We start from the raw sequence: 13,493 nt of genomic DNA, 5'->3' as shown, positions 1-13,493 counted from the left end.
GCAAATGGGCATCCTGAATATTTATTGTGCTTCAGCCAATCCATGGGGAGGTGTGCCCAGTAGGTGGCTAAAGAGCACATAAATAGTGTGAGGCCTGGAGCAGGGGAGAGAGAGAGTTCTGGGTCTAATCCTGCAGGAGGAGTCCCCACCCTGAGGGCTGTGCCCCTCTGGACAGAAAGCTAGAGTTTTCTGCCTGTTCATTGAGGTCCCAGCTGTGGCATAGCTGGGGGGCCTGCTTCTAAGATCACTTTTCTGGAGCTAATAAAATGAATTTAATCTAAAGACCTAGTCTGGAGAGCTCACTGAAAAGTGCTTGGTGAAAGTTAGAATGATTCTGGCTGTCCTGTGGCATTGTGAGCATCAACTTCTCCCTCACTGAAGAGTGTCCAGTGGATATTGCAAGGAGGCATCCAGTGATCCTGAAGTGAAACGCGTTGGAGGGCGTGGCCTGGTTGGAGGCCAGGCTGAGGCTGTCATACACCTCCTCGCATGTATTTCCTGTGATGTGTTCGATTTTTAGGACTTCCTTTCCCTACTGGATATTGGGAGACCTACCTTGTATCTCCAAACTGTAGGGATCTTCTACTTTGATAGCTGGGTCAAGGACTTTGAAAATCACCTTAAAAAAAAAAAAAAAGAGACAGCTCATTCGATTGTAAACTATTTTTTGTTTTGTTTTGGATGAGTTCATATTCAATTTTTTTAATGTATGTTATAACTTTATAGCTTTTCTCCCTGATTGTCTTCAGAGCAACTCTGGAAGTTGGACTGTACAAAAGTAATAAAGTGGAAGGGACAATGGACCAATCAGAATCAGATGATATCATTTTAATAAATCAGCTTGGGTGGGTGAATCGGAAATATATATCCAGTATACAGTAGCTGTACATTACTTAAACCTCTTGGCAGCTCCTATGTTTGCTGCCCTGGAGTTGCCCATTAATTGCTGGTTTCACGGTGGTAAACACTGACCTCTCCTTCCGTGGACGGTTCAATATCTGAGTATCTCTGATCACAAATCACGTCATCAATCTTCTGCAAGGCATGAACCGGGACCCCGGGAAACATTTTGGTGCAATTATAGGAGAAATACCGATATACTTTCCAAGTGCGCCCAAAATCTGCCGACCTCTCGATCAACATGCCAGCTGGTCGGAACGTCTGTGGAAAACATAAAGGTGACTCATTTAGGAAGGTTCTGCAATGTACTGCTATGGTTCAATCATAAACCTTATAAACTGCAGACAGGCAGTCAGTAAAAAAAAACTCATTGTTGTCACCTACTGTAATGTCTTCTTCTGGGTTTGGCATCTTTGCCCATCTTGACCGGGTGGGCTGCGATGACCTCAGTGCTCTAAGACAGGGGTCTCCAAACTTTCTAAACAAAGGGGCAATTTACTGTTCTTCAGACTTTAGAGGGGCCAGACAGGGATCATGGTAATAAGGGGAGGAATTGTGCCCCCTTTGTTGGTATCAGTGGGAAGAAAAGTGCCCCATCATTGATATTAGTGGGAGGAATAGTACGCCATCATTGGTGTCAGTGGGAGGAATAGTGCCCGTCACTGATATTAGTAGAATAAAAAGTGCCTCATTGTTGATGTCAGTGGGTGGAGTAGTGCTCCATCGTTGATGTCAGTGGGAGGAATAGTAGCCCATTATTGGTGTCAGTGGGAGGAATAGTGCCCTATCGTTGGTGTTAATGGGAGGAATAGTGCCCCCATTGTTGGTGTCAGTGCGAGGAATAGTGCCCCCATTGTTGGTGTCAGTGCGAGGAATAGTACCCCATCATTTGGTGACAATGGGAGGAATAGCCCCCGTCATTGGTGTCAGTAGGAGGAATAGTGCCTCATCATTTGTGTCGATGGGAGGAATAGTGCCCAATTATTGGTGTCAGTGGAAGGAATAGTGCCCTATCATTTGGTGTCAGTGGGAGGCATTATGCTCCATTGTTGGTATCAGTGTGAGGAATAGTGCCCCATCATTGGTGTCAGTGGAAGGAATAGTGCCCCATTGTTGGTGTCAGTGGGAGGAATAGTGCCTCATCGTTGGTGTCAGTTGGAAGAATTATGCCCCCTTGTTGGTGTCAGTGGGAGGAAAAGTGCCTGGAGCTGCTATTACACTAGGAGGATGTGGACTTCATGGGAATAACAGAAACTTGGCTTGACAGCTCACATGACGGGCTGGCAAACATCCAGGGGTATTCCTTGTATCGGAAGGACAGGGAGGGTAGGAGAGGTGGAGGGGTGTGTCTTTATATCAGGAATGATTTACGGGTAGAAGAGTGGATTGACATCAGTGATGGGGCAAGGGTGGAGTCCATATGGGTGGATCTCCAAAGGGTGGAAGTAAGCAGGAAATTACTAGTGGGGGTATGTTACAGGGCCACTAACCTGAGAGAAGAGGTGAAGTTGGATCTCCTTTCACAATTAGAAATGGCAGCAAGACAGTCAAATGTCATCATAATGGGGGACTTCAACTATCCCGACATTGACTGGGCGGAAGGGACAGCCCACTCATTAAAGGCCCGCTATTTCTTAAATGTTCTACAGGATAACTTCATGTCCCAATTGGTGGATATCATTTAATTACAAATGATACAGATCTGATTGCAGATGTGGAAATATGGGACAACTTGGAAACTAACGACCACAGAATTTTTACATTCCGCATAAATCATAGGAAAGGGAGGCACGAGGGTAGTACAAGAACACTACATTTCAAAAGAGCCAACTTCTAAACCGCACACAATGATGCAGCATATTAAGTGGGACTGAATCCTTAAAGCATTGAACACAGAGGAAAAATGGGAGTGCTTTAGGAATATATTAAATAAATGTATCACCGATTGCCAGGGCTTTTTTTCAGCGGGAACGCGGGGGAACGCAGTTCTGGCACCTCCACCACTGAATGTATGTAATGGCAAGGAGTGCTGGGTTGTGCTACAGTGTCTATTGATGCTGGCTGCTGATCGATCTATTGTTGCTGGATGGGGATCAATTTCTGCAGAAGGGTTGATTGCTGCTGGGGAGGTCTATTGTTGCTAGTGGGGGATCTATTGTTGTTGGGGTGGGTCTTATGTTGCTGGGGGGTCAGTTGTCTCTGGGAGGGATCTACTGTTGAGGGAGCAGTCTATTATAGCTGGCTGCTAGAGGGTCTATTGTTGCTGGGTGGTATTTTGTTGTAGGTGGCCCATTGTTGCAGGGGGTTCTATTGTTGCTGGTGGGTCTATTGTTGTTGGCTGTGGGGGGGGGGGGTCTATTTTACTGCTTTTCTTGTTATCAATAACAAATTCCATACAAATTACTTAGTACCACAAATTTTACTTAGTTCTGTATTCTCTAAAAGGAGCAGTGCTGGGAGGTGGGTAGGGGCTGGAACCAAGGACTGGTGCTCAGAGGTAGGTAGGGGGCAAAGACAATGGGTAACTCCCAAAAGGGGGAGTTCCTGCACCTGTTCTCTGAGAAAAAATGCCCTGGATATATGTAAACCCAAACCTAGGACAGGAAGAGTGTTATTGGTAGGATCACCAGGTGAAAAAAAGGGGGGGAGGGGGAGACAGAAAATAATGGAGCCAACGCATCTAAGAAATGTTAATCAGCAAAATATTTAATTTTCCTACTTTAAGGTCACCACTTTCACATATTTATTTCAAAAAGTGACATGTCCTCTTTAAATGACTGTACCTTGAATTTCAGGATGAGATGCGTAAAATGGAATTCTGCTTCCAAATCGAGCCGAATGCTTACTGTTTCCACTCCTAAAAAAAACAAAGACATCGAATAATTAAAGGAACACATTTGAAAAGAACGTATTGTGCTTTGGCACATACAGTATTTTTCATGGATGGCTGAAAAATGAATTATTAAAAATATTTTATTTTTAAGGCATGTGTGAAATACTGCAAAAAAACGATTAAGTATTTTCAATTTAAGCCATCACTGTCGGGGCCTTTGAGGGAGCTCCCCAGTCTGGGGGGGGGGGGGTGACCTTGGGCCTGGGACTCGGGTGCAGAAATAAGTCCTTCAAGAACGCATGAAGGATCCGAACAGGAGGCACATGATGAGTCAGAGAGGACAGCCGGAGCTGGTACTGCCGGGCAAGTCTTCAGGAGGGAACCACCGGTTGCAGCCAGGAGGGCTGGTGAGTGACATGGGCAGTCGGGAGGACTGGAGAGGCATGTCAGAGAGGAATGAGAGGATGAGGATTGCAATGTCACAGGCAGGGGAGTCGGGCGGCTGCAGGCAAGGAGGGCTAGCAGCTGCCCATCAAATGCAGCCTACCAGTGCCCATCAATGAATGTTTGCTTGCTTTTATTCATTTGGAAGTCGGGATACAGATACAGTCCTCCGCTGCCGCTGCGCCTCTGACACTATGTGCAAATGGAGCATGATGCCTGCTGATGCTGAGACTTAGTTGCTTGCTGCAGAGAGAAGAGAGTAGGAACACCAGTGGCCGGGCGCCCTAGGGCAGCAGTGCGCCCTAGGCGGCTGCCTAGTTTGCCTAGTGTTAGCACCGTCCCTGTTTGTCAGTAGGTGTCCCTCATTCCCATCTCAAAATGTTGGGAGGTACATAACTCAGCAGCCCCTAGGGGGGTATCGCTACACGTATTACAGATCTGCATGCATGCGCGCTTGCACAAATTTCAACTTGAGTAGTTGCATTAAAAATATATACTTTGGTTCTGCTTTAAAGGTGTTTTCATGTGTATCCTGGATGCCACAATTTAGGTTTAGAACATAGCTCCCAACTGTCCCTGATTTTGAAGGGACTGTCCCTGATTTGGAGCAATGTCCCTTTGTCCTTCATTTGTCCCTCATTTTGGTCTGATCTATTTAGTTTAGTATCTAAGGATCTATTTAGGATCTGTATATATTTAGTATATAAAAGGCACTTTTTATCTTTCAGTATTTCCCAGCGCTAAACCTTTCATCCAATTCCTAAATTGCTGCTTTTGTACATTTTAAAAGCCAATATAAATGAATAGTAGTGGTAAAAAAAAAGCCCTTGTGTATTTAATTAACCTTTTTTTTTGGTTAATTCTCCTTTAAGGGGGTGTGGCAGGGGGCGTGTCCTATGCCTACATACGTTTGTTAGGAGGTGTCCCTCATTCCCATCTCAAAATGTTGGGAGGTATGGTAGAACACTGACTGATAAGTTAGAATTTTTCTATCTTGGTAAAAATGTTTGTCTGAAGGGCCGTTAATTGAAGGCTTGTGGCTTATAAAATGCAGCACCTGCGGTTGGGGGGGATAAAAATAACTTCCTTTCCTTCTAACTGACAGTTCTGTAACACTGGAGGGCAATGTATGGAACAAAGGATCTTCACAATATTGGAGAATGAACTGTCTTTTAATGTCATTCCTCCTTTTGGCTTTCCACAGTTTTTATAAATATTCACATTATCAGACGTTCAATCAACCCCACCATTATAGTAGATAGAGCAACTAAAGAGGTGCAACAATTTTAAGGGTTAGCAAGCCCAATGTAAGTCACCTTATACAAAACTACCTTCCAAATGCACCTGTTCAAGTGATAACAACACTTAGGGGGTCCCGTTATTATAAACTTTGCTGCAAAAACAAATGGACAAGAAGGCGCACGCAACCTAGTGCCTTAGCAAAAAACATTTATTCAATGTAAAAGCAGATAAAGGTGAATAATCAGAAAGTAGCAACTAAAAATAGCCATCAAACCACACAATGCCATGCAGTGTGGACAAAAAACTTCATGAACATCAACATCAAAGGGGGTGTAGAACTGACGCGTTTCGGGGTGCACCCCCTTCCTCACAGAGTAGCCGAGCTCTGAGGAAGGGGGGTGTGCCCCTGAAACATGTCAGCTCTACACCTCTTTGATGTTAATGTTCACTGTGTGGTTCGATGGCTATTTTTAGTTGCTACTTTGTAAATATTCACTTTTATTTGCTTTTCCATTGAATAAATGTTTTCTGGTAATGCACTAGGTGCATGCGCCTGGTGGCACTGGCACTGATGTTGGACAAGAAGGCCTGTCTCGTAGTCGCCGTGCTAATTGATTCCAAAGGTGTTCTATCCGGTTGAGGTCAGGACTCTGTGCAGGCCAGTCAAGTTCCTCCACCTCAAACTCGCTCACCCATGTCTTTATGGACCTTGCTTTGTGCACCGGTGCGCAGTCATGTTGGAACAGGAAGGGGCCATCCCCAAACTGTTCCCACAAAGTTGGGAACATGAAATTGTCCAAAATGTCTTGGTATGCTGACGCTTTAGAAGTTTCTTTCACTGGAACTAAGGGGCCAAGACCAACCCCTGAAGAAACAACCCCCCACCATAATCCCCCCTCCACCAAATGATTTGGACCAGTACACAAAGCAAGGTCCATAAAGACATGGATGAGCGAGTTTGGGGTGGAGGAACTTGACTGGCCTGCACAGAGTCCTGACCTCAACCCGATAGAACACCTTTGGGATGAATTAGAGCGGAGACTGGCGAGCCAGGCCTTCTCGTCCAACATCAGTGCCTGACCTCACAAATGCGCTTCTGGAAAAACAGTCAAACATTCCCATAGACACACTCCTAAACCTTGTGGACGGCCTTCCCAGAAGAGTTGAAGCTGCTATAGCTGCAAAGGGCGGAGCCAACTCAATATTGAACCCTACGGACTACGACTGGGATGTCACTAAAGTTTATGTGCGTGTAAAGGCAGGTGTCCCAATACTTTTGACAATATAGTTTATCTACACAAAGGAGGCTTTTGCAGTTAAATAACAATGATTGCAAATCGAATTTTAGAGGAACAATTTTGTTAAAAATAATGGGTCTCTTTAATATTAATTATAACCATACACTCTAATGAAATGTATTCATTTCAGATCTATTTCTCAGACATTTACTCTTTGTGAACGGCATTACTTAAAAAGTCTTCCCTTTCATTTTACTAGTTCCTTAAATTTGTCGGAGTTCCAACTCGGATTCCACTTTATCTGCAGGTTGCCCGGGGCACCAGAAGGGGTTAATGGCGTGGCTAGGAGCCAGGAGACTGCCTGCCGCCTGCCCAGCGTGATCCATTGATACTTCGATCCTATTTGGTCCGCCGTGCTTTTGTGCCGGCGAGTGTTTAACGACATGCAAATGTATGCAAATAGGGTTTTAATAGGGAGATTTAGAGCAATTAAAAGCAATTTATTACAGTGTTCAAAAGGAAGTAAGCTCTGTCTGTGTCACGCTAGCCCGTTCAATCATTCGAGGTCCCATAGTTGGCGTTTAGGAAGGAATACAACAAATGATAGCAAATTGGGTGGGCAAAGCTGAGTTCATTGTTTAGTAACATTTTTTGGCTACTATGTGTGACTACAGGGATCCTGGGGGAGGTGGGGGGGATGGCAGTAATACTAAAAAGAAAGCTATGGCCTCTCATTGAAAATGAAATAAGTAATAAAACTTCTGCACTTTCAATTTTTTCTTAGACCCCCCCCGCCAAGTTCCACAAATACCTATTGATCCTGCCAGTGAAGTTCACCCAATGCAGCTTCCTGTGATGGGGTGGCAACGATGCTGCACTGCTCCTGAATTCAGAGCAGCGTTGTCACTCTCATGTAGGCTGTGCCTGCTTGCACTGCAGTGGGAGGAGAAGGGGGTGTGGCTATTGGCATTGTCACTGTCAATCAGCACTTGGGCATGTGTATTCCCACCCACTGCTTTCTTGATTGGCGCCCTTGTATTTGCTGCTGAATCTCTCCCACTGTGAGCTACAGTGGCTGAGAGGGGGAGCGTGTGAGACACTCTGGGGTTGATTTACTAAAGGCAAACAGACTGGGCACTCTGCAAGTTCAATTTCTCCACAGCTAAAATGAGAAGAAGATCTCCTGACTTCCATCATCCAATCATGTACGAGCAAAAATGCTGGATTTTCATTTTTTTTTTTCCTGCATGCGATTGGGTTTTCTTTGCATTTACTAAGCCCTGGAGCAACTGTACTTGCAGAGTGCAACTGCACTTGCAAAGTACACAATCTATTTGCATTTAGTAAATCAACCTCAGTGTGTCTCACGTGCTCCCCTTCCCAGACACTGCAGCTCACAGTAGAGTAGGAGGGATTCAGTAAATCTACCCCAGTGTAGGAAGATTTGGTTCATTCAGGGAAGGTAAATGAAGTACATGTGCATCATATTGTTTTTTTTTTCTTTCTGTTTAGACTGTCATATAAGGGCCTTTAGTTGTAGATTGATTGAAACCAACCTGTCACAAATTCAACCTTAAGATACCTTTAGTTAAAACTTGATGGCAAAGTGATCAGGAGATGCAGAAATACAGGCAGTCAAAAGGTACATGCAAATCCTGACTTTTATTGCAAAAGTCGAGCTCTGCCCCACCCTTTCCTACTTTCATGCTTAAATGGCCAATAAAGAAATTCCAGAAGCTGATGGGACTATATCTCTAATACTACTGATTGTTTAGGCCTGCAATGTTCACTGATGGTAACCCCTACTTTATCGGCATACGGTCAGTGTGAATTCCTCATGTTTCTGGTTTAATGTAAAGATCACGGGTATATATGACACAAGCCCTCTAGTTAATCCCTCACCGTTCTCGGATTGCCACCATGTCTTCTCTCCATCGGGTCCCGTCAGGTAAATGACATTTTGAATCCTGTGGCTCCCCCTTTGGTAGGGCACCCGTGAGTCACAGATGAAACACTTCTCCGACTCCTTTAATGCAAAAATAGATCATTAATATAAAATAATTCCTACAGACACGGACAGTGTTTTTATAGCTCTATAAAGAAAATATTAGCAAAGCTTTGCAATGACAGGAAGATAGACAGGTCTGGTGCCAGTGTTGGAGAAATATTGGACTGTATCAGGAATTAGGGCATGAGTATTAGAAGAGGAGACGGAAGTTCTAGAGAACAAGGTAGGAGAGCACTAGAGCAGGAGAGAACCAAAGGGAAAGATACAGGAACATTAGACAAGGACAAGGGTATTATGGTAAATGTGCTAAAGAAGAAGGCAGGGGAACACCAGAGGAGAACAAGGTAGGAGAGCACTAGAACAGGAGAGAACTGAAGAGAAAGGTACAGGAACATTAGACAAGGTTATAATGGTAAAAGTGCTAGAGAAGAAGGCAGGGGAACACCAGAGGAGAACAAGGTAGGAGAGCACTAGAACAGGAGAGAACTGAAGAGAAAGGTACAGGAACATTAGACAAGGTTATAATGGTAAAAGTGCTAGAGAAGAAGGCAGGGGAACACCAGAGAAGCACAAGGTAGGAGAGCACTTGAGCAGCAGAGAACTGAAGAGAAAGGAACGGGAACATTAGACAAGGGCATAATGGTAAATGTGCTAGAGAAGAAGGCAGGGGAACACCAAAGGAGAACAAGGTAGGAGAGCACTAGAGCAGGAGAGAACTAAAGAGAAAGGTACAGGAACATTAGACAAGGGTATAATGGTAGATGTGTCAGGGAAGAAAGCAGGGGAGCATCAGAGGAGAACAAGGTAGGAGAGCATGAGAGCAGGAAAGAACTGAAGAGAAAGGTACAGGAACATTAGACAAGGTCAAGTTGTTAAATATTCGCTCCCGATGAAGCGGTTTTCCACTAAACATGTTAAGCCAAGAATAAAAGTGTAGTGGTATCTCCATTTACGTTCATTGGACTTTAAATGTTTCATACAATCTTATGGGGGTGCCCCCCTTTTTGAAGCGTACTGGGGTGTTGTCTAAATATTGTCAAATTGATCATTTCTTAAGATTTTAATGTTTATGTACCAATAATATGTGTAACTTTTAATGAATCGTGTTGAGTGCCTAAAAAGTCCATGTGTTTCCAATAATTTTCTAGTTACATTTTGTAATTAGGATGTGGCACTTGTTACTGTAAGACAGATGGGTCTCCACAGAACCACCCAGTGGTTTACCCCATATATTTATATCAAGGTGTTAAAGAACTGTAGAAGAAGACAGGGGAGCACCAGAGGCGAACAAGATAGTGGGACACTATAGAAGTAGAAGGCATTGTATCATTAGTGGAGAAGAAAAAGGGGAACAATAAAGATGGTGAATGAAGAAGGATAGTTAAAAAAAGGTAAGAGAGGACCGGAAAATGAGAAAGCATAGAGCCTTAGAGATGGAGAATGTAGGGGAGCACTGGGGAAGGAGAGCTGAAGGAAGAGGAGCACTAAAGAATTAGAAAGTAGAAGAGCATTAGATAGGGTGAAGGCAGGGGAGCACAAGAAAGGGGAGCAATTGTAGAGCACTAGAGAAGGATAGATTATGGGAGCACTAGAGAATAAGAATGTAAAGGAGCACAAGAGAAGGAGAAGTTGAAGGTAGGGGAACACAAAAGAGGAAGGTAGGAGAGCATTGGATAAAGTGAAGGTGGGGGATCAGTAGAAAGGGGTAAAGTAGTGGAGCACTAGAGAAGGAGAATGTATGGGAGTACTACAAAAGGAAAATGTAAAAGAGCACTAGAGAAGAAGAAGTTAAAGGTAGGGGAGCACTAAAGAAAGAGAAGGTAGGAGAACACTGGAGAAGGTGAAAGCAGTGGAGCTCTAGAAAAGAGTATAGAAGTGGAGCACAAGAGATGGAGAAGGTATGAGAGCACTAGAAAAGGAAAATGTTAAGGAGTACTAGAGAAGGAGATGTTGAAGGTAGCGGAGTACTAAAAAAGAAGAAAGTAGGAGAGCATTGGGAAGGGTGAAGGCAGGGGAGCACTAGGGAAGGAGATGGTGTGGCAGCACTAAAGAAAGAAAAAGTATAGAAGCCCTAGAGAAAGAGAGGGTATGGGAGCACTAGAGAAGGTGAAGGTATGGGAGAACTGGAAATGGAGAATGTTAAGAAGTACTAGAGAAGAAGAAGTTAAAGGCAGGGGAGTACTAAAAAAGGAGAACACATTGAGAGCATCGGAAAGGGTGAAGGCAGGGGAGCACTAGGGAAGAAGATACTGTGGGAGCACTAATGAAGGAGAAAGCAGGGGAGTAATAGAGAAGGAGAATGTAAATGAGCACTAGAAAAGGTGAAGGTAGAGGAGTACTAGAAAAGGAGAAGGTATGGGAGCACTAAGAAGGTGAAGGTATGGAAGAACTAGAAAAGGAGAAGAAAGGGGAGCGCTAGAAATAGAGACTGTGAGGGAGCCCTAGAAAATAGAAAAGCGGGGGAGCAAAGGAGAAGGAAAAGGTGAGGGAGCACTGGAGAAGGCAGCAGAGTACTAGAGAAGGAGAATGGCATCCAAAGCAAAACTGAAGATTTGGCATAGAAAGTCAATGTCACAAGTTCATCAATAAATTAAAAACACTGCATAGCTAAAAAATGATCCAGCAAAAAGCATGTGTGGAAATTAACATGTGAAACCATCTCTTCATGCTATATATCTACAATTTCTTCAGTGTATTGCCAAAAAATCTCAAATATGGATTAAAACTCCCCTTGGATTCCTCATATATGAAATATAAAATGTACTGTGTAATGTAATAAGTCTGGCTTCACTTTAAGAGTTAAATCACAACTGAACATGATAAATGCGAACTTTCTCAAGTCCATGAAGAAATAGAAATATCCCCCCAAAATGGGATTTCTAACAGCAACAACACTACCAAAGTTGTATAAAACCAATATTTATTGAAACATATAAAATATGATCAATCACACATGTGATGATCTATAAGAACAGAGCAAGAGCAAATGACAGGATCGTTGCAAACATTCAAAATGGCATAAGTAAATAATGTTACTCGCCAATATCAGAGAACAATCTTCGGTACACGACGCGTTTCAGCTTCAAGCCCTTCGTCAAGGGTACTTATACAGTAGAACCTATATTCAAAAACTTGTCAAACAGGATAAATGGTGCAATGCTCAAAAGTGCAATTGTTCAAGCAGGGACTGAATCATCACTGCAGCAGATGGAGGTTTTAGTGCAGCCACTGAGCTCAACCAAAAAAAAAAACCACCAAGGTCCTCACAATGAAAGGTAGCAAAACTGGGTGTTTGAGCAGGTAACAAGAACCAAATTGGTATAAAAGAGATGTCACAGTATAGGCCAAACAAGGCCCTTCAGGGTCCTTCAATAAGCAGCGTGATAGATACACAGCCTCCAGTCCTCACCCTGTTCTATGTTGTCCTGTCCACGTGCCGTCCTCCCTGGCAGTGCTTCGAGCTATCATGCTGCTTACTGAAGGAAAGTGAAGGACCTTGTTTGGCCTATACTATGACATCCCCTTTATACCAATTTGGTTTCATACAAGTTTTGTAGTGTTGTTGCCGTTAAAATCCCATTTTAGGGGGTATTTTTATTTCTTCGAATTATCCGGGGATGTGGCAACCACCTGCTTTTTTTCTGGCATGGTGGAAACATTTTAAAAAAAATTTCCCAAGTCCATGAGCGCATGACCCCAGATGAGAGGAATCAGGTGTTATGTATGCGGGTACACACCTCCAGGAAATGTAACTCTTATCCCACAGAGGAACAATTTCAGAGGTTAGCAGGACTTTCCTATGAACTCCTAGCTAAGGAGCCAAGTGCTTATCTAATTGAAGGTTCAGCTTGTTATACCATTCAGGAAAACACAGAACAAGATTTCGGAGATACTAGTATAGGCAGGTTAGGAACTCTACACCTTTGGTATGACCTTCGGCATTTACCTAAGATGCATTGCTTGGCATTATGACCTCTTTTTACTGCATCCACCACCATTGTCTGGCCCCATTCACACAGAACAAATGCACCGGGTGAATTGCTATGCAAATTTTATTTTAGAAATAGACACCTAAGGGCTCCTTTACACTAATGGTTGGGGGAGGGTGAGAAGACAATACAACTCCTCTTCATTGTTTGTCCAATTCTCTCTGAAGAGTGACCCAAATGCAGACCGCTCTTCAGGCTGCGATTACACCTGAGGGTAGCGTCTTTGAGAGCTTTTCCGGCATTTTGTCACGCATTTTTAATGCGCGATTTTGGACCATTTTTATGCGCGACTTGCATGTTTCTATACAGCGTTTTTTGAGCTTTGGCTTTTTTTTGTATTAGCCAATAGAGAAAACTATTATCTGTTGCATCATTTGTTGCTAGGTATTTCACCTTTTTTAGCTCGTCCATTAGCTTTTATTTCTTCTTTTGTTATTATTATTATTATTCATTTATTATAATGTTTTTTCGTTAGGGTAAGGGTTCAGAGTTCAGTTTAGGTTAGGGTTAGGATTAGGAGTTGGGGTTATTTATTTATTTTTATTATTATTATTTTTATTATTATTACTAAAACTACTCCTACTTTTTTTTTTCTCTCACTAGGGTGTAGGAATTCACTAGGAAGTAGCGTAACTGAGGAAATATTTGGAAAGGGGCTCTTAATTTAATCACAATTAAAATGATTTCACTTTTGAGGGAAGAGAAATGGAAGAAGAAGGGAAGAAAAAGGAAGGGAAAATTTTTAATTTAATTTTTTTTTTTTTTTTTGGGAGAGAGAGAAGATGAGGAATAATCATATTTTAAAGGATATTTTAAAGATTTTTGTGGTATGCATACTC

The 13,493-nt window shown here is 43.1% G+C and overlaps 1 protein-coding gene across 1 annotated transcript in view; it reads right to left on the bottom strand.

Moving 5' to 3' along the window:
* Positions 1-13,493, bottom strand: part of LOC141102796 (laminin subunit beta-1-like) — a gene marked incomplete in the record, with an annotated part of 183,860 nt that overhangs the window by 93,196 nt on the left and 77,171 nt on the right. Inside the window, 4 exon segments of the mRNA XM_073591808.1 lie at positions 556-619; positions 973-1,161; positions 3,684-3,757; positions 8,560-8,683. Coding sequence (XP_073447909.1) covers positions 556-619; positions 973-1,161; positions 3,684-3,757; positions 8,560-8,683 — 451 coding nt within the window.

This window comes from Aquarana catesbeiana, linkage group LG07 (genome assembly GCF_042186555.1).
Source record: "Aquarana catesbeiana isolate 2022-GZ linkage group LG07, ASM4218655v1, whole genome shotgun sequence".
Lineage (NCBI taxonomy): Eukaryota > Metazoa > Chordata > Amphibia > Anura > Ranidae > Aquarana > Aquarana catesbeiana.
Note: the sequence above shows the minus strand (reverse complement) of the source record. Positions and strands in the feature narration are given on the sequence as shown.